Source organism: Nicotiana attenuata, chromosome 12, assembly GCF_001879085.1.
Source record: "Nicotiana attenuata strain UT chromosome 12, NIATTr2, whole genome shotgun sequence".
Lineage (NCBI taxonomy): Eukaryota > Viridiplantae > Streptophyta > Magnoliopsida > Solanales > Solanaceae > Nicotiana > Nicotiana attenuata.
In genome coordinates this window covers 7,041,885-7,069,174 of record NC_032000.1, presented here as the reverse complement: position 1 = coordinate 7,069,174, position 27,290 = coordinate 7,041,885, and the positions used below count along the sequence as shown (strand labels likewise).

General features: G+C 36.2%; 2 protein-coding genes across 2 annotated transcripts; both read left to right on the top strand.

The window, feature by feature from the left end:
• LOC109235849 lies at nucleotides 14,560–15,267 on the top strand. Its single transcript, XM_019402097.1, has one exon. The coding sequence runs from the start codon at nucleotides 14,560–14,562 to the stop codon at nucleotides 15,265–15,267; it is 708 nt and encodes a 235-aa protein (XP_019257642.1).
• Nucleotides 23,855–26,968, top strand: LOC109235236 (GDSL esterase/lipase At3g26430-like). The gene is made up of 5 exons (XM_019401270.1): nucleotides 23,855–24,230; nucleotides 24,959–25,168; nucleotides 25,278–25,447; nucleotides 26,086–26,356; nucleotides 26,556–26,968. Exons 1-5 carry the CDS (start codon nucleotides 23,981–23,983, stop codon nucleotides 26,813–26,815), a joined length of 1,161 nt encoding a protein of 386 aa, XP_019256815.1. The 5' UTR covers nucleotides 23,855–23,980; the 3' UTR covers nucleotides 26,816–26,968.

Sequence of the window (27,290 nt, the reverse complement as noted above, 5' to 3'; positions counted from 1 at the left end):
AGACTTTTTGATCTAAAACGGAACTCGGAAGTTTTTGGAGTTCTAAGGATTGAATCCTTGGTTAATTTGATGTTTCGATGTTGTTTTAGGTGTTTCGAAGATTGGTATAAGTTTGGACGGTGATATATGACTTGTCCGTACTTTTGGTTGAGGTCCCGGGGGCCTCGGGGTGATTTCAGATGGTTGACGGGAATTTTGAAGATGAGAATTGGCAGCTGAAGCTGCTGAAGTCTGTCGTAACCGCACCTACAGCTTGGGGACCGCTGGTGCGGACCCTCAGAAGCACCGCCAGGGTCGGTGAATGTGGAATTGAGCATGAGGGGCTAAAACCGTACATGCGGGTGTTTGAGCGAACGTGCGATAGCGCAGGTGTGGATTACTGATCGCAGGTGCGGTCCATGGACTATTAAGTGGTTTTCGCAGGTGCGCACCTAGGACCGTAGGTGCGGGTCCGTAGGTGCGAGATTTTGTACCGCAGAAGCGGTTTATCTGGGGCAGAACATATATATTTGGCCCTTCGCGATTTTCAGCTCTTCTTGACCATTTTTAAATCGATTTTGGAGCTTTTTGGGAGATTTTTGAGAGGGAATTCAAGGGAACTTCATTGAGGTAATATTTTTGAACATAAAAGTCTCTTCTATGGTGTTATTTTACAGATTAGGCTTGTAATTTATGGAAAATTAGTGGTTGAAATTGAAGACTAGGGCTTGTAATTGGAGACCTAAAATTAGGGATTTGAGGGGTCATTTGTGGTTGGATTTTGGTAAATTTGGTATGCATGAACTCGTGAGAGGATAAGGATTCCATTGATGTCAATTTAGTCGGATTCCGAGACGTGGGCCCGGAGGTCGGGTTTGGCCAATTTCGGGTTTCTTGATGCAATTTGATTATTTTCGCATGGGCTTCATTCCCTTAGCATATTCTAATGTTATGATACTGATTTTGGGTAGATTCGACGCGACTTGAGGCCGATTTGAGAGGCAAGGGCATCGCGGGCTAGAGTTTGGACCGGATTGAGGTAAGTAATGATTGTAAATGTTGTCCTGAGGGTATGAAACCCCGAACATCACATCATTGTGCTATTTTGAGGTGACGCACACACTAGGTTACGAGTGTGGGTGCACCGTTGGGGATTGTGACCTGGTCCATCCCGTACGACTATTAAGTCGCGTATTTACTTGTAAACTATTTGATGTTTTTTGTAAAGTATTATTGTGTTTGGGGCTAAATGCCGGGTCTGGGCCGTGTGCCGATTGTTTGGACCCTAAGGGGGGTTTTACTACTGATTTCCTCACTTTTTTCGGTTTGATATTTATATTCAGTCATGCTATGTTCTTACTGTTTTCATAACTCGGTTTTATTCACTCCTCTTGATTTCATAAATGATATTTTTAGCCAAGTACTTGTTTTACTGTCAGCCCGAGGGGCTTGAGTGAGGCCGAGGGCCTGTGTTGTGAGGATGTTATGGGATCGGGCTACAAGCTGCAGCATGTGGTACTGATTTGTGGTATATGAGAGACCGAGGGCCTAGTTTATTATGCCACGAGATGGCTTGTGACTGTTATGAGGCCGAGGGCCTGTTTGATTATGCCACGAGATACCTTGTTATAGCGCTTGGGCTGTAAGGAGCCCCTACCGGAATCTGTACACCCCCAGTGAGCGCGAGTACCCAGCGTGAGATATGATATTACCCGAGGGGCTATTGTTGTTTCTGTTATTGCCAGAGGGGCAGATACGAGTGATTGTGAGATAGCCCGAGGGGCATGGGCGGTTATGGTACATGTTTTTCCCAAGGGGTTGTTTTACATTTCTACACTTTTACTTACTGTTTTCATCACTCGTTTGAAACCATTGAAAGGCGTTTTAAAAGGTTTTACTGAATTGAGATGTTTTTACGAGTTTTACTGCTTTACTGCATTATTCTGGACTTATACTTTTCTACTGTAGCATTATGTTGTGGTTTGCATGTTTTCTTACTGCTCAACTGCCTTTACTTTTATTACTTACTGAGTTGGCATACTCACATTACTCCCTGCAGCTTGTGTGGAAATCCAGGAGCTTTGGGTCGCGATAGCGAGTGTTGATATTGCTTACCAGCTGATCCTCGGAGTTGACTATGTAGCTGCTTGGCGTTCGCAACCTAGTGCTTCTCCTTCCTATCTCATTTAGTCTTGTATTAGCAGTTCTATCAGACTATGTTGTCTTTATCTTATTCCTAGATGTGTTGTAGTTGCTCATGACTGGCGACACCCTAATGTCGGGCTGTGTTTTGTTTCCGCACTTTCTATGCTATCTTATATTTCGGTTTTCCTCTTATTAATGACTTCTAAATGACTTATTAAAATTGTTGGATTGGTTTGGGGGTTTGTGTCGGATGGCCTAGTTTCACGATATGCGCCATCACGACCGGGTCCGTTTTAGGGTCGTGATAGTGACTATTGTCAGAGATGTATATATTCTGGGATGGATCTTCCCTGGGCCGTATGAGCCATATACAGTACTGAGTGGACGAGTATTTTAGAGTGTGAGCACATGAGGCATGTAGCATGGTGCATCATATACAGCATGTGAATTGGCATGTAGAGGTAGCAGAGTTATATTCTTTACATTGTTCGTATTTGCTCTATTTTACTGTTTTTGAACTGCCTATTAAATTAAAAGCATGCATACGTTTCTACACAGTCATTTCTATGTTTATCTGTACCGGTTGATTTCATCACTACCTTTCAGTCTAAAGCTTGGACTCGCTACTTACTGAGTTGGTCTACTCACGTTACTCTTTGTACCTCGTATGCAGATTCAGGAACTTTTGGTCATAGCGGCGGTTGCTGATTGAGGCTTCAGACTTTGGAGACTATCAAGGTTGTTGCACGGCGTTCGCAAGCCTTGATCTCCTTCTTTATCTCTAGTTGTATTTCAGTTTGTTTTCTCTAGACACTGTAGTGGACTGTATTCTGATCTAGACGCTCGTGTACTCAGTGACACCCCAGTTTTGGGATGAATTGTATCGTATTTTGGTTTATTTCCGTGTTTTCTAAAAGGCTTTTCTTTAAATATTAACTGCTTTCGTCGTTATTTTCAAGTTATCTTGTTGTGTTGGGTTGTTAAGTTGAGGTTGGTCTAGTTCCACGATAGGCGCCATCACGACGGTTGATTTTGGGTCGTGACAGAAATATTAGGGATTATATAATATTTAATAGTATATGAAGTGCTCCATATTTATTAACCTTAAATAATGGGTTGTATAATCACTTTCTCATCAAGTGTTACTAAAATGCATCAATCTCTTTGTTCTTCCATATTCATATCAGATGTTAAGATCTACTAAATTGTTATATCTTTTTCGAATGTGAAGTGATTATTATTATCAGGGGCGGATCCAGTAAGAGTGAAGCAGTGTCACGTGACACCGCTTCGTCGTAAATTTTTGTTAAATGTATATATAAATAATCTGCAAATTACCATATAAGTGTAAAAAACCCCCAATAAGTGTGACACCACTTGCCATCAAGTGCTTGTTTCCCATTTGGTACAGCGCTTGATTTCTTTAAGGAAGGTCATGGGATCGAATCCTTGGAGAGTGTTTCATTATTGAACACTTCGGCTTTTACTGTTTCTTTTTTAATTTTGGGTCAATTGAGTTATTTTGTTACTTTTTTATTCTTTAATTCTTTTGCTTTTTTGTTAGAACTTCTTAAAATAGTTTTATTTAAGTGTACTCTATAAAATTATTCGGGGTTCTCAATAAGATATTTTAATTTATAATTCAACTTAAATTTTAATAGATTATCCTAAAGCATCGTTAAAACTTTCAAAATCAAGTTCAGAATCTCAAAATTCATCTAACTTAGAAGAAACGGTCAATGGTCGGAGCAACATCGATAAAGTAAAAGAGTTAATTTAAATTTCTTAAAGGTTGACAACTCGAAAATATTATTCAAATTACCACGATGCAATAAGAAGAGAATATCTTCAAAAAAAGGTCTTTTCCAACCTCGAAATTATAATTTTTCTCAAAGAAAATTTTATAATAAATTTGTCGCTTTGATCTTTTTGGAGTGCAAGTGTAACCAAATATGTGATTTTATGCTTCTGTAGTTACTTGATTCAAAATGATTGCATTAACCAAGGGGAAGTAAATGTATTTTCAAGTATAAGATATACAACCGGGTGGATGCACCAACGTTGAAGCCGCCATCGAAATGGTGTAATTTTTTTTTTCTTTAAATGTGACACCGCTTATGAAAAATTCTGTTTACGCCACTGATTATTATTTAGCTTTCATATTGATTTTTATGTTTAATTACTAAATTCGGTTAACCTTGAAAGTATACATCAATGAAATATTATTTTCAGACGACTAAAAAAATAACTATTATATGTTACTAAGAAGATTCTCTCATAAGAATATTTTAATAGATAATATGTTTGTCATTTTTTTTTTATATTTTTACTAAAATATATACTCCCTCCATTCCAGTTTATGTGAACCTATTTCCTTTTTGGTATGTTCCAAAAAGAATGACCCCTTTTTAAATTTATAAACAATTTAGTTTAAACTTGCAATTCTACCCTTAATGAGAAGCTTTTATAACCACACAAATACTCTGGGTCCCTTTTTAACTTGTTTAGGACCACAAATTCCAAAAGTGTTCTTTTTTCTTAAACTTCGTGCCAGTCAAATAGGTTCACATAAATTGGAACGGAGGAAGTATTTACTTATCAAAAATTTAACAAATTAAGATTAAGATATGTAGCGACCCTACCGGTCGATTTGAGCATTTACACTCTGCTCGGTTGGTTGAGGGCATGAGTGGCTCCGTATGATGTATTATGACTTATGTGAATCGTCGGTTTTGGTTTTCGGGTTATTCGAAATTGATTTGGAAGAATGATTCTCAACTAGAAAGCTTAAAACTGGAAGAGTTGACCAAGTTTCGACTTTTTTAGTATTTGACCTCGGATTAGATTTTTGATAATTCTGTTAGCTCTAGTGGGTGATTTTGGACTTAGGAGCGCGTCCGGATTGTGATTTGGAGGTCTGTAGTAGAATTTGGCTTGAAATGGCGAAAGTTGAAATTTTGAAAAGCTTGACCGGGAGTGGACTTTTTAATATCGGGGTCGGATTCCGATTCCAGAAGTTAGAGAATGTCCGTAATGTCAAATGTAACTTGTGTGCAAAATTTGAGGTCAATCGAACGTGATTTGATAGGTTTAGGCATCGGTTGTGAAGTTTGAAGTTTCAAAGTTCATTGATTTTGAATTGAGATGTGATTCGTCATTTCGACGTTGTTATGTGTGTTTTGAGTCCTCGAGTAGGTCTGTTTTATGATATGGGACTTGCCTGTATATTTGTACGGGGTCACGAGTGGCTCGGGTGAGTTTCGGATGAGGTTCGGATCATTTTTCATTTTATGTTGCATTGGTGAAGATTTCTGGTTCTGGTGTGACCGCACTTGCGGAGTATTGGGCGCAGGTGCGGAGCTACAAAAGCGGCAATCTCATTGCAGAAGCGTGAAGGGAAGCTGGGTGTCATGATCGCAGGTGCGGGTGCTTGGACGCACCTGCGCAACCGCAGATGCGGTACAAGTACGTAGAAGCGCGATCGCAGAAGCGGCTTAAAGACCGGAGGTGCGAAGGATTTCTGGGTCAGGCTGTTTTCGCAGAAGCGAAGTTTTATCGCAAAAGCGTTAGTCGCAGATGCGACGAATTGTCCGCAAATGCGGAATCGCTGGGCAGAATGTTATAAGTTTGAGGGTTGGTCATTTTTATCACATATTGAGCTATGGACTTCGGAATAGAGCAATTTTTAGAGCAATTTTCATCACAATAAATGTTCTCTACTCGATTTTGGTTATATTTCATGAATCTATCTTCGATTTTAGCGTTTGGTTGATGAATTTTAAAGAGGAAAATTGGGGGTTTTGGCCTAAAGTTTCATAACGTAAATTTTTAAGTTTTGAACATCGATTCAGAGTCGGATTTGAGTGAAACTAGTATGGTTGGACTTGTAATTGAATGGGTTATCGGATTTTGTGAGTTTTGTTGGGTTTCGAGGCGCGGTCCCGGGTATTATTTTTGGTCGATGTTGGGTTTTGATTAAGGATTCGATTTATCATTTGGAATTATTTCCTTGGGCTTTATTTGATGTATCTGAATTGCTTTTGGATAGTTTTGAGCCGTTTGGAGGTCGCCACGCGTGTGATGGCATTTTTTGAGCATCATTTGGCTTGCTCGGTATTGGAATTGGCTTGTTCGAGGTAAGTAACTCTTCTAAACTTAGTGTTGAGGGTATGAAACCCCGAATTACTTGTTATGTGATTGGTATTAAGGTGACGCACATGCTAGGTGACGGGCGTGTGGGCGTGCACCCTGTGAATTGTGACTCCGTTGTTTCTATGGCACTGTATAGTGGCCCTATCTTGTTGATATCTGTGTTTTCACCATGTGATAAAGTAATTGAACTGTCAATCATGCTAGATATCATGTTAGACTTTATGTCAATACTGTTGGGACCCATAGTGGTCATTTCTTGCTGCCATCTTACTGATTTTACTGATATTTTCGTACTCAGTCATATTCATACATTCATATTATATCTCAGTCTCAGTTGTTATTTATTGATGCATCATATCATTGTTGTCAGGCTAGTTTCATGACATTGTGAGCCTGTGAGTGAGACTGGAGAGATTGATGATTGAGTAAGGCTGAGAGCCTGATTATGAGTGACACTTATGGGATCACGCTGCAAGCCGCAGTATGTTATATTGATTACATTTCATGGGATCGGGCTGCATGCCGCAGCGATATAGCGCTTGGGCTGAAGGAGCCGCTCCGGAGTCTGCACGTGCCCCTAGTGAGCGCAGTTGATTATGTTTATAATATATGGATCGGTTGTACTCATACTACACTTCAGCGCCTCGTGTGCAGAGTTTGGCTAATGATGTTGCTGTGATCGACGGGAGCTGGAATTGAAGATGTACTTGCGTTCCGGTTGTGGCTGCTTATTGTTCAGGGTAGCCTTTGATTTACAAATCTCTGTTTATGTACTTTTCAAACGGATGATTATTTACTTCTTTTCAGCTTTGCAAACTCTATTCCTAGAAGTTCATGATTTGTACTACCAGTCCTTGGGAAATGTATGAGATTCAGAAAATTCCTTTTGTTTAATTGTCTTATTAATATTATTGGAATTTAATAATTATTAGTTGGCTTACCTAGCGGGTTGGGTTAGGTGCCATCACGGCTAGTGGATTTTGGGTCGTAATGAAATAATATTTAAGTTACAAAAAAACCCGAAAAACCCGAAAAATCCGACAAAACTGAACCAATATAAACCGATATAGTTAGTTTGGTTTGGTTTTGATAAAAATCGAACCAACCCGGTCCATATACACCCCTAGGTATAGTTATTTCTCACAAGTTGGCCCAAGCATTACCACTATTAAGGAAAAAGGAATAAGCTAGGGAGGAGTGCAAGACAATTGTTCAGAATTCACATGCCCACAGGCCAAAGGTCCCCTTCTTCTCCCTTTCTCATATTCGTCGTTTTTGTTTTCTTTTTCACTTTCTGCGCGTGCAAATGGTTTGTACCATTACTTTCCACTTCACCAATTTTGTTCATTTGCTATTGGAGTCTACAAATGATATGACTTGATATAATTCTACACAGTTAGCTACATACTTCCTATAACTAGTTTATGTGTGTGATAGCTAAGGTGTTATTATTGATTGTTCTTTGCTATATGGTAGAATGAATATTATTTGACGTTTTCAATTCTCCCTTCCATAAATAAAAATTTCTAGGCGCGGATCTAATGTTGTACTAGAAAGATTAAGTGCGAGTATGCGACCTCACTGCTTGTCCTCTTATAATTCTTTGAGCAAAAGTTATGTGTCCTTTAATCTAGAATAATTTATATTATATTAAAAGCATTAAGGTTCTTAGCGAAATGAGATTTACCTTTTTTATCTATATTATATTAAAAGCACGAAGACTCTTAGCGTAATATCGTACGCCTTTTTTATCCTCTAAAAGTAGATTTTATGTAGGACAAAATTGTAATTTAAGTTTTTCCTAATTTTTAGGAGTTCCAAATCAACTAAAATTTTAGTTTAAAATATATTCCTTATCTGAATATGTAGAAAGTTCTACATTTTGAAATCGGTTAAAGCTTTACTTTATATAAACACTTCCCTAAGAAGGTAACAAAACTTTCCATGTTTATATTTTCTAATAGTAATTTTAAGAATAAGAAAATAAAGAAAAACAAATGAAAGGGAAAGAAGTAAAGGATTTGCGTTTCTTTGCGTTTTTAACTCCTTTTCAAATCGATTCTTCCGCCTACGGGCTATAGGAATAGAATTTTAGTGGATAAAATTATATTATAGTTAAATATCTAAAATTGGAGATGAACAATATTAATAATTTAAATCAACAAGGAAATAAATTATTCCTTTAATGTTGAAAATAAATTATTAAATCTTTGAATTAATTAGTTAGCTAAAAATCTAATTCAAATATTTTCTAAATTATGAATGGTCTTAGCAAAATATTATTCGGCTTTTTTACTCTTTAAAAATAAAGTTCACACCAGACAAAGTAGTCATTTAATATTTTTCCTAATATTTAGGACATTGAAAACAACTAAAAATATAATTACTAAATCTTTCCTTAATAGATAGAAAGTCTAAAATTTGTGGCTTTAAATTAATTAAGATTTTACTTTATAAAAATTCTTTTCTTATAACAAACTATATGAATGACCAATACTCATATGAAGACTTTGAAGTCAATTAAAATATTTATTCAAAAGAAATTTTGTTTGTCGTTTATTTTATTTTTCTAGCGACACAAGCATTTTTAGACCGAAACTATAGCATATTTGTCTTTAATGATTTTATTATTATTTTAAGAGTACAATAAATCTGCCAAATTATATTTTAAAAAGGAAATAACAATCATAACACGAAAAAATGCATGAAGTTATTCTTAAAATGTTGGTCATAATGCGAATTTACTTTCAGAATTTAGTCTTCTGAACTCCAAAATGAATTTAACTTATACATAATAAATATGACATTATGATGTAGAGAAAAATTAAATTGAACGCCACAAATGCAAAACGAAAATTACGGCTAAAAATCAACATTCAACATTTTCATGAACATATATTTTTTATTTAATCTTATTTATAACTCAAGCAAATTATTGTTTAAGTGATTTTTTAAAATTTTATATTTATTAGTATAGAATACACGCGCAGTGCGCGTACCCTAAGACTAGTCTTTTTAAAATAGAGTTCACACTTGACAGAATAGTCATTTACTATTTTCTTAATATTTAAGAATACTCGTTTAAATAACTCATTAGTATTTAGGAAAAGTCATTTAGTTAATTCCCTACTATATAGGAATTATCATTTAATTACTCCTTTAATATTTAAAATATTGATCTTCAATTCTTTTTTGTTCTAGAACTTCAAGCACACATAGTAAGAAAGAGTATCGTTCACTACATAATAGGAAAGTTTCCGTCCAACTCCATTAATATTTAGGAGTATTATTAAATTTTTCCTTTTAAATTTAGGAGGGTCTTTTTTTAGTTAATAAAATTTTGTCTAATTCGCACAAAACAGAACGTTTTCTGTTTATTTTAGTTAATAAATTCTTCACTTATTCACATACACTATGACACTTTCGATAATACAGATACTGGAACGTTTTGGTATAAATTTTTTACACTAATTTTTTATAAAATATATTAGGTGAAAACGAGCTCTTTGTGAACTTCTTTTTTATTAGAGTTTTTTTGAATAAATTTTTACAATTATATGCGTAGGTACTTCTAAAAAAAATTATAATTATACCTTTTCATCATAATAAAACTTTGCCTTGTTGAAGTAGCAACTACAAAATTAAGGGTTTCAGGTTCTCTTTCTTTGAGTAAATTTTTTTTATATTAGTAGTTGAATTTTGTATTCATGTATTTGTACTAGTAGTTGAATTTTGCTTTCACATATTAGTGGTTGAATTTTGCATGCACATATTCAACTCATACATCTTTATTTTGATGTTCTTGATCGTGAATTTTGATTGCATAGTCGCCTTTTTGCATTAAAGTGTATGCTTCAATCTTTTGTCAAGTTATTTCTTCTACTTTTTTTTGTGCTCTTATTAGATCTTTTTCTCCGTTTTTAATAACTTTTAATAGATCTTATATTGGACAAAACTGTATTAAATTATTTTTCTTAAAATTATAATATTTTGTAATTAACTAAAATTTTAGTTATAACTTTTTTTGATTTGAACTCAGTAAGAAGTAATAATATTTAATACTCTAAAATCAATTAAGACTTTGCTTTATATAAATTCTTTATTTGTTTGAACTATATAAAATACCTATAATTTATTTTTAAAATCTTCATCATTCAGATTTAATAAGATAATGGAATGTGAATTCTCCATGTACTCTGATTTTGTACGGAATGTGAATAAAATCCTTCGCTTATTTGGGATAGCTATGTGACCAATGATTTTGCTACATCGAGTTTGTGCATGATTCAAGACTATAGACTAGAGAAATATGGGAAATTCGGCCTTCGGCCACAAATTTTAATGCTCTCTACTGTCCCATTCATCTCCAATCCCTCGATACCTTTCTTTTCCTTTCCCCCAACCAATCATGGATCCACCCAATCAACAACCTATGCAAATTGACAAAATGGATACCACAACACCAGCTAAATCCTTCCTTCAGACACTTACCTCCCAACTTACATTTCCAACACCCCAGCGAACCATAGCACAGGTGACCACACTGATGAAACATCAAATGAAAACGACCTTGACAATTTCATCCCCTTAACGGCTGAAGAAAAATCCCGTTTATACGCCCCATGGAAAAATTCTATCATCATAAAGGTTTTTGGCAAAGTCGTTGGACACCAACTGCTAAAGTCTAAATTAACAGCGTTATGGAAACCAACGGAAGAGATTTATCTTATCGATTTGGGTTGCAACTTCTTCTTAATCAAATTCCATCATGAGGAGAATATGTGTAAAGCCCTACATGAGGATCCATGGTTCATCCTCAACCATTTCCTATCTATTCGAAAATGGGAGCCAAAATTTATTGCTTCTATTGCCCAACTGACTTACGCAGTCCCTGAATTTCCAACAGAGCTTTATGACTACCAAATCCTACAAAGAGTGGGCAGTAAATTAGGGAAACTACTCAAGGTTGATACTTGTACAACCTCTACCACTAGAGGGAGATATGCATCGAAGTCCCCCTGAAAAAACAACTAAAGACCCATGTGCACCTAGGCACTCATAAACAGGTTATCCTTTACGAAGGCCTCAACCTACTATGCACTAAATGTGGACGCTTTGGGCAGGTTACATGGACTTGTCAGTTTGCTACAACACCCTCTTTAAACCCTATCCCAAACACCAATACAACTAGTACACAGCCTATTACCACAACTCCATCAACCTCAGCAGAGGAATCAGAATGGAAAACAGTAGTTTTCCCTAAAAGAGCGGCCTATAGACATAGCAAAACGCCACAACGTCGAGTTTCACCAGACGTTCCATTCAAGCCGTTGGACGAACCGCTGCGAAAAGGTAAGGCGATGGAGGCTACCCATGCACATCTGGTACCAGGTAAGCACTCTAACCCTAATCCACTTTTACTGGATAATTCATTTAATCAACTCAACGAAGAGGACTTAGTCCATACAAATATTCACACTGGCCCTGGGCCCACAAACACTACTACACAAACTAGCCCGTCTCATTATAATAAACCAACAGCCCAGTCTATGTCTATCAAAGTTACTACCAAAGTGTCTAATATTATTCACTCAGATAAAAAGGACCACGATACCTCTAGTAATTGTAACAATTTACCCATTATGCATCCTTGTCACACGTCTTCTGCTGACTCAGACACAACTAACCTTATGGACACTAACTTTACATTAAACTCCACACACGATCCTAAGGTAGATGACCCAAAACACTTCCGCTCCCACTACATACAACACCAGACAAAATCTCTGACACAATCCCTTCCCCTTCCATCTCCGACCATCTCCAAAAGATTTCCTTGCATGCCACCCAGCAAGAGCCAATCACGAAAATAGCTTCTTCAACTGATCAACAAGCCTCCCCAATTCCCATGGCTGCTCATCATTACCAGCCTAGTAATACACACCCTATTCCTAGTATACACAACGAACCCTTTCAACACATTACCTCTACTGACCATTCGTTCACACTGCCTAACCCTAATATAACTCCTCCAACTTCACAGCCACACCATGCAAAGGCCTTGGCTCACAACTTTTCGAGAAAATCATCAGATCAATCACCACCATTTCCACTTCCCTCGCCTCATAATGAACGGGCCACCCCACCCACAACCCACCACTCCACTGATCTACATCTCCCAAACACCACCCCTGGAGTATCCCCTTCAATCATGGCTAGAGATGGGGCTCCAGGGATACTCCCTCATCTTCACATTGGAACTCAACAACCAGGAGGTCATCCTTCTCATTCAAAACCCCACTCACCTGGCAGAAATTGTGACAGAGGGGATGAGGTTAGGGATGGAGGCACTGAATCAACACCAATGGACGAGCATCCACGCTCCCCTACAGTTGAAAGCCACCATGACATCAACATCCACTCCGTATCCTTGGAATCATCCGACTTTTCCCCCTCTATACAGCTTTCACCAAGCCATAGGTCCACTTCCCTTCTTCCCACAACATCACACAGGGATGATCTATGCCCCTTGGTTTCAGCACATGAACTCATTATCACCCCCACCAATGAGTCTGTCTCCCACGACTGTCGATCCATTCTCCCCATCACCCAGCCCACCACCAGTCCCACCTCCATCGCCAGACGCACTAGGAGAGCAAACAAGATTGGAGCTGGCACAAATAATGGAAGAGATGAGGGAAACTCGAACGGAGTTCATATGGCTAAAGGGTTTCTATCTCTACAGTCTAAAGGAGCAGTATGCAAAAAAGATCATACTGAAATGCCCTCCAGACCTAACCTCATGCAATGTAAATTTTCGAATAAATCCAAGCAAGGAGGAAGGGAAATACTCCATGGTAGTAATCCCAACCTTGAGGCAGAACAACCAAATGGCCCAGGCAAATCAGCCTCCACTGGGAGCCATGACTGAGGTGGCAGACTTAGCGGAACTCCTAAATACCCAACCAATCATGAATCTAGTAGTTTGGAACTGTAGAGGGTCACATAATGAATTTAGAAGGCAATTTCGATCACTACTTGACAACTACATGCCAGTCCTCGTAGTTCTATTGGAAACACGTATGCATGATCACACTATTTTGAAAAATGATTTCAACTTTTCACACATGACACAAGTCGAGGCACAAGGAATGTCGGGTGGCATAGTTTTACTGTGGCATACAGACATAGTTACTGTGGAGGATGTTACAATGACTTCTCAAGAGGTGCATTGTATGGTCCAGGTATGGCTTAACCCTACTAAATGGCAATTTTCTTCTATTTATGCAAATAACTCCACATCCTTACGTAATATTCTATGGCACAATTTAAAATGTATACATGATACTTATACAGGCCCTTGGCTAATCGTGGGAGATTTTAATGAGGTCATTAAACGGACTGAAAAATTTGGAGGTAACCCGGTTAATAATACACGGATAGATGCATTTGTACAATGCCTTAACTATTGCAATTTAGTGGATCTAGGGTTTAAGGTAGTAAATATACATGGACAAATAAGAGAAGGAATGGCTCTATAATACTAGAAAGATTAGATAGACTTTTAGCAAATTATGAATGGCTACAGTTATTTCCTGAAACAATAGTGCAACACTTCCCCCGTACATACTCCGATCACTGCCCCCTACTAGTTACACTAAACCCCAGCCAACTACCTAGGAAAAATATTTTTAGGTTTGAAAAAATATGGACCTCTGACCCTTCACTCTATGGTGTAGTGAAACAATCTTGGACAGATTGTCCTTCCCTAATTGAGGCCATGAAAAATTTTCAAACTCATGTTCTCTACTGGAATATGTTAAAATTATAATAAACTTGTTTCCATTAGTTCACATTTATATTAAATATGTTTAGATTAGTTCATATTAGTATGAGATGTATGAACAAGTGTAGACTAATGTGAACTTCATTATGAGATGTATGAACTAGTGTAGACTAATGTGAATTTAGTTAGTGTGTTTACATGAACTTTAGGCTAGATACATGTAGGAGTTCTACTATAAATACCCATGTATGCTAGCCATTTGGAACAAGTCAAGTTGAATGAAAAATATCATTTCTTCTCCATTCTTAAAGTGAGTTGTGAGTGTTTGAGTGTTTTGTTGTCTTGCTCTCCCAAATTATTATTTTTTTCCAACATTTGGTATCAGAGCCGGTGTGGTTGAAGACAACAAACTTGGAGAAAAGATGATGAATTCTGACGGAACACCATTCCAAGTTCCTATGCTTACAAAAGAGAACTATGGAAATTAGTGTATTCGAATGAAGGCCTTGCTTGGTGCCTATGATGTTTGGGAACCAGTAGAGTCCGGTGTTGATGAAGCAGAAGATGTCGTTGCCTCAAAGAAGAAGGATCAAAAGGCACTCACTCTCATCCATCAAGGTTTGGATGACAAGATGTTCGAGAAGGTTGCAAATGCAACAACCTCCAAGGAAGCATGGGATATTCTTCAAACTTCTTTTAAAGGTTTGGACAAAGTGAAAAAAGTTCGCCTCCAAACCTTAAGAGCAGAGTTTGAATCATTGCATATGAAGGAAAATGAATATGTTGTGGATTATATTTCGAGAGTTTTGGCTATTGTCAATCAAATGAAAAGATATGGTGAAGAGTTGAAAGACGATAGGGTCGTGGCAAAAATACTACGATCCTTAATTTCAAAATTTGATTTTATTGTTGTTGCCATTGAAGAGTCCAAAGACTTGGACACCATGACCATAGACGAGCTTTCGAGTTCCTTGCAAGCACATGAAGAGAAGTTGAAGAAACCGAAAGAAGAATCGGTTGAACAAGCGTTGCAAGCAAAATTTTCTTTCAAAGAGAAAGATGAAAGGCGTGGCTCGCAACAAAGAGGCCGTGGAAATGGAAGAGGTCGTGGTAGAGGCGGAAGAGGAGGTAGTCAACCACCTTCAAGTAGAGAAAATAAAGGCCAAGACTTTAATTCAAGAAGAGGTCGTGGAAGAGGGAAATGATGGAGGCAAAATCAAGGAAGGTATGACAAATCAAATATTGAATGTTATACTTGTCATAAATTTGGTCATTTTTCTTGGGAATGTAAAGATAACTTTGAAGAGAAAAATAATTTCGTGGAGAGCAAAAATGAAGATGAAGATGCCACCTTGCTTCTCGCATGCAAAGGAGAAGAAAGTGCCGAGAAGCACCGATGGTACCTTGATTCCGGTGCAAGTAGCCATATTTGTGGAAAGAAGGATTTATTTGTGGAACTTGAAGAGTTGAATCGTGGCACAATCACTTTTGGAGATTCTTCACGTGTTAAAATCAAAGGAAAAGGTACGATTTTAATTCGCTTGAAGGATGGAAGTCATCAATTAATTTCTAATGTTTTATATGTGCCGGAGATGAAAAGTAACATTTTGAGTTTGGGACAACTTTTGGAGGAAAATTATGACATTCATTTGAAAGATAAAAAGTTGTTTATGAGAGATGAAAAAGGGAGATTATTAGCTAAAGTTCCTATGGCTAATAATAAAATGTTCATTTTAAATCTTCAAAATGATGCTCCAAGATGCTTACTTTCATGTGCCAAAGACTCCTCTTGGCTTTGGCATATGAGATTTGGTCACTTGAATTTTGATAGCTTAAGGTTGATGGATAAAGAAAACATGGTGAATGGATTGCCAAGTATTAATCATCCCAAACAATTTTGCGAAGGATGTATCTTTGGAAAGCAAGCTAGAAAAAGCTTTCCTAAAGAGTCTTTGACAAGAGCAAGATGCCCTTTGGAGTTAATTCACATGGATGTTTGCGGACCTATCAAGCCATCTTCACTTGGTAAAAGTAATTATTTTTTACTTTTCATTGATGATTATTCTACAAAAACTTGGGTTTATTTTTTAAGCAAAATCAGAGGTGTTTGAAACCTTTAAAAATACAAGAGGATGGTGAGAACAAAGTGGCTGTCAAATTAAGTCACTTCGGTCGGACAATGGTGGAGAATTCACTTCAAATGAATTCAAAGTTTTTTGTGAGAAAAATGGAGTTCGCCATTTTTTAACCGTGCCAAGATCACCACAACAAAATGGCGTTGTGGAAAGAAAGAACCGGACCATTCTTAACATGGTGAGGAGTATGTTGAAGAGCAAAAATATGCCAAAGGAATTTTGGGCTGAAGCTGTTGCTTGTGCGGTATACTTACTAAATCGTTGCCACACAAAACGTGTTCATGGAAAAACACCTCAAGAGGCATGGAGTGGTTTCAAGCCAAAAGTTTCTCACTTGCGAGTTTTCGGAAGCATTGCATATGCACATATACATGATGAAAAGAGGACCAAGCTCGATGACAAAAGTGAGAGGTATGTTTTTATTGGTTATGATCAAAATTCTAAAGGTTATAAATTGTATAATCCCAAAAATGGCAAGGTCACTTTGAGTAGAGATGTTGAGTTTGATGAAGATAGTGCTTGGGATTGGAAGACTAAAGAGCAAGATTACTCTTTTAGTCCATTATTTGATGATGATGAAGAAGATGTGGAGCAGCCTATCTCGCCACTATCAACACCTCCGCCACAAAATCAAGAAGTGGAAGAATCAAGTTCAAGTTCAAGTGAAGCACCTCACAAGAGTAGAAGTCTCCGTGACTTGTATGAAAATACGGAAGTGGTAAGAAATGATTTATATGATTTTACTCATTTTTGTTTATTGGTAGATAGTGAGCCTATAAGCTTTGAGGATGCATTCCAAAATTCCAAATGGAGAGATTCCATGGATGAAGAAATCAAGGCAATAAAAAAGAATGAAACATGGGAGTTGGTCACAACTTCCAAAAGGAAAAAGCACCATCGGAGTCAAATGGGTGTACAAGCTAAAGAAGAATTCCAAGGGTAAAGTAGAAAAGTACAAAGCAAGATTAGTAGCTAAAGGATACAAGCAAAAAGCCGGTATTGACTATGAAGAGGTATTTGCACCGGTTGCTCGTTTGGAAACAATTCGCTTTGTCATTGCCTTGGCCGCCCAAAATCAATGGAAAATCCATCAAATGGATGTGAAGTCAGCTTTTTTGAATGGCGTATTGGAGGAAGAAGTCTACATTGATCAACCTTTGGGCTATAAGGTTGAAGGACAAGAAAATAAAGTCTTGAAATTGAAAAAGGCTTTATATGGGTTGAAGCAAGCTCCGCGGCCTTGGAATAGTAGAATTGATAAATATTTTAAAGCAAATGGTTTTTCAAAATGTCCACATGAACATGCACTTTATGTAAAAATTGCTAAAAATGGTGACATTTTACTTGTTTGCTTGTATGTAGATGACTTGATTTTTACAGGAAATAATCCTAAGATGTTTGAAGAATTCAAGGAAGCAATGGCTAGAGAATTTGAGATGACGGACATTGGATTAATGTCCTACTATCTTGGCATTCAAGTGCAAAAAAGGAAGGATGGGATTTTTATTTCTCAAGGAGAATATGCAAAGGAAATTCTCAAGAAGTTCGAGATGGATAATTGCAATCCCGTGAGCACCCCCGTTGAATGTGGAGTTAAAATATCCAAGCATGGAGATGGAGAAAATGTAAATCCCACATTTTTCAAGAGTCTTGTTGGAAGCTTAAGGTACTTGACATGCACAAGGCCGGATATTCTTTATGGTGTTGGACTTGTGAGCCGCTTTATGGAAGCTCCTACTACCTCCCATTTAAAGGTAGCAAAAAGAATACTTCGGTACATCAAAGATACACTTGATTATGGAATTCTTTATTCATCTTCTAAGGATTCTAAGTTTGTGGGATATTGTGATAGTGATTGGGCTGGTGATATTGATGATCGTAAAAGTACTACTGGGTTTGTTTTCTTTCTTGGAAATTCTGCATTTACATGGAATTCTAAAAAACAACCAGTTGTTACTTTGTCAACTTGTGAGGCGGAGTATGTTGCAGCTTGCTCATGTGTTTGTCATGCAATTTGGTTAAGAAGTTTGTTGGAGGAACTTCACCAACCACAAAAGGATGCCACAAAGATTTTTGTTGACAACAAGTCGACTATCGAGTTAGCCAAAAATCCTGTATTTCATGAAAGGAGCAAGCATATAGATACAAGGTATCACTTTATTAGAGATTGTATATCAAATAAAGTTGTGGAGCTTGAGCATGTGAAGTCGCAAGATCAAATTGCGGATATTTTCACCAAGCCATTAAAGATTGAAGTTTTTCAAAAGCTAAGGATGGCACTTGGAGTGATGAAACAAGTTTAAGGGGGGATGTTAAAATTATAATAAACTTGTTTCCATTAGTTCACATTTATATTAAATATGTTTAGATTAGTTCATATTAGTATGAGATGTATGAACAAGTGTAGACTAATGTGAACTTCATTATATGTATGAACTAGTGTAGACTAATGTGAACTTCATTATGAGATGTATGAACTAGTGTAGACTAATGTGAATTTAGTTAGTGTGTTTACATGAAGTTTAGGCTAGATACATGTAGGAGTTCTACTATAAATACCCATGTATGCTAGCCATTTGGAACAAGTCAAGTTGAATGAAAAATATCATTTCTTCTCCATTCTTAAAGTGAGCTGTGAGTGTTTGAGTGTTTTGTTGTCTTGCTCTCCCAAATTATTATTTTTTCCAACAGAATAAACAGACTTTTGAAAATCTCTTCGATCGAAAAATAAAAATACTTGCTAGAATAAATGGGATACAACAATCCATTTACTATCCTACTAGTAATTTTTTACAAAACCTTGAGATTCAATTAAATAATGAATTTAGTAATATACTTAGACAAGAAGAAGACTATTGGAAATTAAAATCAAGGATTCAATGGTTAAATGACGGCGATGCTAACACCAACTTTTTCCACATGTCTACATTACAACGAAGAAGACGTAATCATATAAACGCTCTGAAAGACGCCGTAGGAAACTGGACTTATGACCAGGTTGAAATACAAGACCAAATTTACACATACTACACCACTTTATTCCACACACAACACTCTCTTTCGGAACGACTTAGAAATCAATCCCCAATGCAAAATTATTCAACTTATGAAGACCAACTTCAACTGATACAACCCTTGAGGTTGATGGAAATTAAAAATGTCCTCCTCTCTTTTAAGCCCTTTTAAGTCACCAGGGCCAGACGGACTACATCCTTATTTTTTCCAAAAATATTGGCAGGAAGTAAGCCAATCACTAACAACCTGCTGTTACGATGCTTTCAATCAGGGGAAAATTCCTGAAGAAATAAACACCACTTATTTGTGCCTTATCCCCAAGGTACCTAATGCTGTGCAAATTACTCAATATCGTCCTATAAGTCTTTGCAACACTATTTATAAATTGATCACTAAACTAATTGTCAACAGATTAAAACCTTTCCTTTATAAATTAATTGGTCCTACACAATCAAGTTTCCAACAAGGCAAGCGTGCTTCAGACAATGCCATCCTTGTTCAGGAAGTTCTTAACCATTTCAAACATAAGAAAAAAGGCAAAATGGGTCAAATGATGCTAAAATTAGATTTGGAAAAAGCCTTTGATAAGCTTGAATGGTCTTTCATAAAGGATACACTTCATTTTTTTAATTTACCAACAAAACTCATTAGCCTAATCATGTCTTGCATTACAACATCTTCAATATCTGTCCTAGTAAATGGATCACGCACAGACTTTTCCAAACCATCTAGAGGTATCTGTCAAGGTGATCCACTATCCCCTTATATCTTTATATTGTGCTTGGAAAGACTCTCAATAACCATCTTTCAATCAATTGATTACCTATTATGGACTCCAATACAAATCTCCAAAAATGGCCCTCAACTCTCACACCTGTTCTTCGCTGATGACATAATACTTCTTTCAAAATTAAACGACAAAAGTTGTAAATCCATAATTGAAATTCTCAATACTTTTACCCAAATGTCGGGCCAATCTATAAATTTTCAAAAATCACGCATTTACTTTTCAAATAACTGCCATATTGAACAAAAACAACACATTCTCTCCTGCTTTAGTATGAAAGAAGGAATTAGATTCGGAAAATACCTAGGCTTCCCAATGTTCCCACAAAGACCTACCAAATCTAACTTTCAATTCTTGCTAGACAACTTTAAGGCTAGACTTGCCGGATGGAAAACAAAATTCCTATCCTTTCTGGGAAGAATTACCCTCATTAAATCCATCTTGAGTGCTCTACCTAATCACATAATGCAATACATAGCTATCCCTAAACAAATTTTATATAAAATGGAACAATATATGCGTAACTTCCTATGGGGAACTATTCAACAAAAAAAAAAAAAGACTCCATCTAGTAAATTGGAAAACAGTTACGATGCCCAAACATTTAGGAGGGCTAGGAATCCATAGGCTTCATTTAAAAAATGAGGCCATATTGGCTGGATTATATTGGAGGTTTCCCACTCCTATACACAATTATGGGCACAGACGCTTCTCGCTAAGTATAAAGACAAACGTCTTCCTTCAAACTCTTCAACCACTTAGAACAATATTATTAAGGGCTAGGGTAACTGTCAAAAAGGGAATAAAATGGAAAGTAGGCACACAATCTACACTAATTTTTGGAATGGGGCTTGGATTGCCCCAAACACCACCCTATGCTCCCTCCTAATTGGTCCAATTCCCCTAGACCATACTAGCAGAAAGGTTGCGTCATATAGATGCCAACATGACTGGAATTGGGCAGATATCCCTTTTCAAATGCCTGAGCATATCAAAAATACTCTTAAAAGGATCCATGTCCCAACATACATCCAAACAGTAGACACTATCTATTGGGGACTCTCCAATCAGGGCTTCTTCACTACCAATTCAATGTACTCAAATCTTCTTCAACATGATTTACTCTTGCATGCAGACCCTCAGCCCTACAATTGGATTTGGAAGATACAAACCCCTCCAAAATTAAAAACTTTTCTCTGGCTTATAATGCACAATAACTTACCAACATCTCAATACCTCAATCATATTGGAATAACTTCAACCGATCTTTGTCAACTTTGTCACACACAACCGGAATCTGCCACTCATCTCTTTATCCATTGTCCACGCATAGTCCACATATGGCACCAACTGGGAATGACTCTCATTACTAATTCCATAATTCCAAATTTACACCCAAACCAATGGATAGGTAAACTAATAAACAAAAATCTCATCCAAATGCCTTACCTTATTAATGCAAAAACTTTCACTTCTTACTCGTTACGGCATATTTGGCTAACGCGCAACAATAATCTTTTCAACATGGTGAAAAGGAGACTTTCACTTCGACACATCACAAATAGTGCGTTACAATTCACCTACATGGCTGCCAAATTCTCCTTAAAAAATAATTTTGTACTGCAGCATATTAGATGGATACCCCCTAAGCCAAACTTTTATAAGCTAAATACGGATGGGGCTATGTCATCATCGACTGGCAAAGCCGATATGGGAGGGGTCATACGTGACTGCCAGTGACGTTGGATAATAGGTTTGCTGGAAACTTGGATAATGCAAACACCATTCAAGCAGAATTTCAGGCGCTATATTTTGGACTGGAATTGGCACATCAACACAGTTTGGTTCCACTAGAAATTAACATTGATGCCGTGCAGGTATTACATATGTTACATTGTGATAATATGCATTATGCTAACTTGATCCACGACTGCAGGTACCTCCTGGGCCAATTGCATAATGCTATAGTGAAACACACCTACAGGGAGGGTAACAAGGTGGCTGATGATTTAGCTAAAGCTGGATGCACTCTACCAACAACAAATAAACCATTGTTTTTTGAAGAACCACCGGATTTTGTTACTACCTTTTTGCAGAAGGACCAAGATGGAGTCTCTCTTATAAGGAAAAAACAATGCCTAGCGCAACAACTGGCCGATGTGAACCAGGCTTCTTGGCATAACAACTACGCTAACATGTGCATGGCTACTTCAAATAGCCCTTTTGTAATAGATGCTAGCCATGGAACAACTACTGTTTCTACTGTTATTTCCCGCATATCAAACAACTATAACATGGATGCCTCTGCATCCACCTCCCTGTAGCTACTTACCTATATTTAATGCAAGTTTTATCTTTCCCACCAAAAAAAAAAAATGATTCAAGACTATTGTCGAAGAAATATCCAAAAGAGAGGATAAAGCGTAGTTTTTCGTTGGGATATTAAATCTTTTACGGAATCAAAGTTCTTTAAAAAAAGCTTTACTTTGAAAACGTTAAATCTTCAAAAGTTAATGGAACTTAAAAGAAATATGACAACTTGTGAAACTTAAGAAATTAAAGTATAAAATTGGAATCAATTTTATGTTACAAATTGATGGAGATGATTTAGTACTTTTATGGGATAAAGTTTCTTCCTTTATTGAATAACTAAACAAAACTAATAATTAATCATTTAGAACGCAATTTTCTTTTCTTTTAAATTTTATTTTAGAACTTAAACACATGTTCTAATATCGAGACGAGGTGCACACACAACGCGCGTATTCTAAAACTAGTTAAAATAAGAGTGCGAAGTTATCTTTTTCTTTTATTCATGGCTTTAGGCACGAATTATACATGTGCATGAAAAAAATTGAAAAAATATATTAATAGAATAAAGTGTATTCACTTTGAATATAGTGACTCTAATACGAACCTTTTCACTTGCCGTTACCCAATTGATATTATTGTTGTTTTAGAAGACAAGTTGTTAAATTTCAGATTAATTCAGTATCGATGAATTAGCGTTCTTTACCAATAATAGTGGAAAACTAATTTGAGCTGATCACTATAGGGAAGTATGCCTTTATCTGCTCGAGCAAAAAGTGTTTCCACAAAGGCTGAAGCACTACAAGTTGCCAATAACTCAAAAAGGCTATAGTTTGTTAGGTTCAGAATTCTAAAAATAGGAAATAACAAAAACCAAGCTTATCACTTGTCACCCAATCACAACTTACGCAAGCACTAGTCAAAATCTTATTACTCTTTTATCTCGGATATATAATCACAGACGTTACCAACAATATGGCCCAAATTTACTGATCAACTTCCTATAAGTTTTTCCGCATTTGTAGTCTAATCAAATTGGATAAAGCCAGTATAAATAAGATAACTTTTGATAAAGTTGGCTATAACATAATTAAAGATGAGCGCAGTGTTATTAGCAACTCAAAATCTACGAGGTATCTGTTATCAAAACTACTTAGTCTTGCATTTTGGGTAGATTTCCTACGTCTAAAGTGTTTAAAAATATATGTACGTGAATTTAGATCCTAACCAAATTGTCCTTCCATATATACCCATTAGAATGAGCTATATATTAAGAATTTTAATCAAGAAAAAAAATTTCCTCTAATTTTGAGAAAAAAGCTTTGAATCAACTAATTTATTAAAGAATCAAATTCAATTCTTTTACAAATTCATCATATAAGCAATTGCAAAACTTTTAATGTACATAAATTTATTTCCAAGAAGAATATTGAATGTGAAAGAAATAAAAATAGAGCAATATTAATTACAATATAATAGTGAGAGTTGGTTACACGCACAAAGTACGTAACCTTATATATATATATAACACACACCCCCATTTAACTTTACTTCCTATATTCCTAGACTTCCCTTCCACAATAATCTTGTCATATCCATTTATCCTACTCATCCCTGACGACTTCTTCTTCTTCTTCATCTTTGCTTTGTAGTAGAATATAAAGTCCTAGTATGGAGCTTAGTATCTCAAAACTAGTTAATTTTCCTCTAGTATTGGTGTTACTACTAATTGTATATCCAATTTCAAGTGGTGCTAAGAGCAAGTGTGATTTTCCGGCGATTTTCAACTTTGGTGACTCAAATTCCGACACCGGCGGATTATCGGCGGCATTTGGTCAGGTCGGTCCGCCCGCCGGAGAGACATATTTTGGTGCCCCTGCCGGACGCTACTCTGATGGTCGTCTTGTTATTGATTTTATTGGTAATAACATATATATTGATTTGTCACTTAATTTCTCATTATTTTTTGCCTTACAAAAAAGTTCTTCTTAATTATTACTACTATTTTTCTACGAAGTTCATCTCAATATTTTTGCAATATTGCAATCAATCATCTATACAAATAGTTTGTCCTTATTGTATTCTTAATAACCTTATCAGTTAAGGACTGGTGGGATATATGGGGACTGTGACTATTTTGGTTCTATTAGCAAGGCGCGTTTATTTTTGAAACAGAATCCACCGACGCTAATTTGCTTTTATGTCTTTTTCTGAATTGAGTGAGTCTAACTGTTTAATTCTGATTTATTCTTTTTCTTGAAAATAACTAATTAAGCTGTTTTTCAAAACAATAATTTTTCACTTATATTTTTTTGTTTTTGAAAACAAATCTGTTTCTTTTTTAACAACCAAACACGTTTCTTCTAGAGGATAACAGTTGTTTTGTTTTTTTCGATTTTTTGAGATGTCCCCGAAGGGACAATTGTTTTGCTCTCTAAAACTCAAAGATAACACGATATAAAGTTAACTTATATACATTGATCTGTTCTAGGAAGTTTATACTCTATTTTTAGGTTACTAATTTCACTCATCATACACGGTTACTCTAATTAGTTTTTCGATGACCTAATGGTGTAATTATTTTTTTTCCTACTAGTGTATCAGTATATAGAAGTTAAACTAATACTATAATATACGTTATTTTTTCAGCTGAAAGCTTAGGATTACCACATCTAAGTGCATTCTTAGATGCACTGGGTTCAAACTTCAGTAATGGAGCCAACTTTGCCACAGCTGGTTCAACAGTCAGACCCCAAAACACAAGTCTACATCAAAGTGGTTTCAGCCCCATTTCATTAAACGTTCAGTGTTACGAATTCAACGATTTCCATCGTAGGTCTCAGATTATCCGTAGCAAAGGTACGTAATGGCATATTAATTACTTTTTTATTGTGGTGTTCCAGTAATTACCATATAGTTTCTGGAATCCATCATCTTCTTATTATTTTGGAAAGTTTTCAATGTACAGGGAATGTCTTTAGTCAGTTGATGCCTAAGGAGAAACATTTTTCCCACGGTTTATACACATTTGACATTGGACAAAATGATTTAACTGCTGGTTACTTCCTTAATATGACCACTGATCAAGTTAGAGCTTATGTGCCTGATTTAATGGATCAATTCAAGACTGTTATCAAGGTATTTCCTTAATTCAATCTTGATATATATAGAGCAATGTTGAGCATACTACTAAGAGAAGTTTCAGTTTCATTTTGTTGCACCAACATTATAAAACTAATTTTGTAATGGGAAAATGGCTCAATTGTGCCTATATAGCGCAAAAACTTAAAAGGAAAAAAAACTGAAAAATGCTAAATATGGTCGTGAAAAATGAGTAGGTTGCCAGCTCGGCAACTCCTTATGTAACATTCATGTGGCAACGTTTTAAAAAAAAAATACTGACTTTTTAACCCACTTAAAAAAATAAAAATTAAAAACCTACGATGTCACATATCTGAAAGTCATTTAGGTATATTACACTAGGTGGAAATTGATTTTTTCTATTTTGCTTTTAAGTGGTGCCACGTGGATATTATGTAAGGTGAATTGTTGACGTATCTTATGTTATATGACAAATTTATACTTCTAGAAGCCTACTTGTACTTTTTGGACTGGATTTAACATTTACGGCTTTTTTTCGTGATATATAGGCATAATTAAATGATCTTTTCGTTACAAAAATTGGTTTTATAACTAATTTGTAGAATAAATTGAAAGTTGAATGACTATACATGAAAATTTGGAGGTTGTTATATATGCTATGGTGAAAATGGCAGGACATATATGGTCAAGGTGGTAGATATTTTTGGATTCATAATACTGGGCCTGTTGGTTGTCTACCCTATATCTTGGATCGTCTGCTAATTACGGCAGCACAAGTTGATAAGGCAGGATGTGCCTCTCCCTTCAATAAGGTGGCTCAATATTTCAATGCTAAGTTGAAGGAAGCTGTGGTCCAGCTCCGAAAGGATCTTCCATTGGCTGCTCTTACCTATGTTGATGTATATTCTGCCAAGTATGAACTCATTAGTCACGCTAACAAGCATGGTACGTAAACAATTCGTCTTTAATTCCTTATTTAATTTGAAATTGGTTACTTTGTACATGCATGGTATGTATTATAAGATAGTATAAAATAAAAAGTTAATGTCGTCAACAAATGGACACAAAATAAGACATGACATGTCACTTCTTTATTTTATCTTACGTCTTAAAGTATTGTTGTTGATGGTTGGTAAAAATTTAGGGTTTGAGCATCCACTACGAGCTTGCTGTGGGCATGGAGGAAAGTACAATTATAACATGAAATATGGATGTGGAAGCAAGATCAAGGTTAAAGGCAAAGAAATAATGTTGGGAAAATCATGCAAAGATCCATCAGTAAGAATCAATTGGGATGGTGTGCATTACACAGAGGCTGCTAATAGATGGGTGTTTGAAAAAATTGTCAATGGTTCATATTCAGATCCTCCACTTCCATTGAACATGGCATGTCATAAGCAATAAGCTTATTCATCAAAGATAGCAGAAATTGTCTAAGTACAATATCTATTTCGTTATAGTTCTCAACCTCCATCGCATTAATTTTTATGTAGTCATCAGAAATTCACTTTGTTTTTAATTTGATTCCCAAATTTACCAGCAGTTAAAATTCTTTCATTTTTGGGGCACGTCAACTTTGCAATACGGGCATATTTTTATGACACTAAGGAGGAGCACGTTACGTTATTTTGTTAAATGGATGAAACCAACTGGAGCACTTAAGGAACTAATCATGATCTAAACTAAAATTCCAAAGTTTCTATGTTTGTTTCTTATCTGCCAATTTTTGTTTTTTTAAGTTTTTGGCTATTATGAAACTCTATGATGGATTGATCTAGATTAGTTGCCTTTCCAACTCACATGATCATTTCGGATGATTTGATTTAGCTTACAAGTTACACCCATGAGACTACGGTATAAATTTATATTACCCACATTG

Excerpts from the sequence above, each read along its gene's own strand:
- LOC109235849 (XM_019402097.1), top strand. The coding sequence starts at position 14,560 with ATGAAGGCCTTGCTTGGTGCCTATGATGTTTGGGAACCAGTAGAGTCC.
- LOC109235236 (XM_019401270.1), top strand. The coding sequence starts at position 23,981 with ATGGAGCTTAGTATCTCAAAACTAGTTAATTTTCCTCTAGTATTGGTG. Across the intron at positions 25,169-25,277 it reads TCAGATTATCCGTAGCAAAG|GGAATGTCTTTAGTCAGTTG; the intron begins GTACGTAATGGC and ends TTCAATGTACAG. Across the intron at positions 26,357-26,555 it reads TAGTCACGCTAACAAGCATG|GGTTTGAGCATCCACTACGA; the intron begins GTACGTAAACAA and ends GTAAAAATTTAG.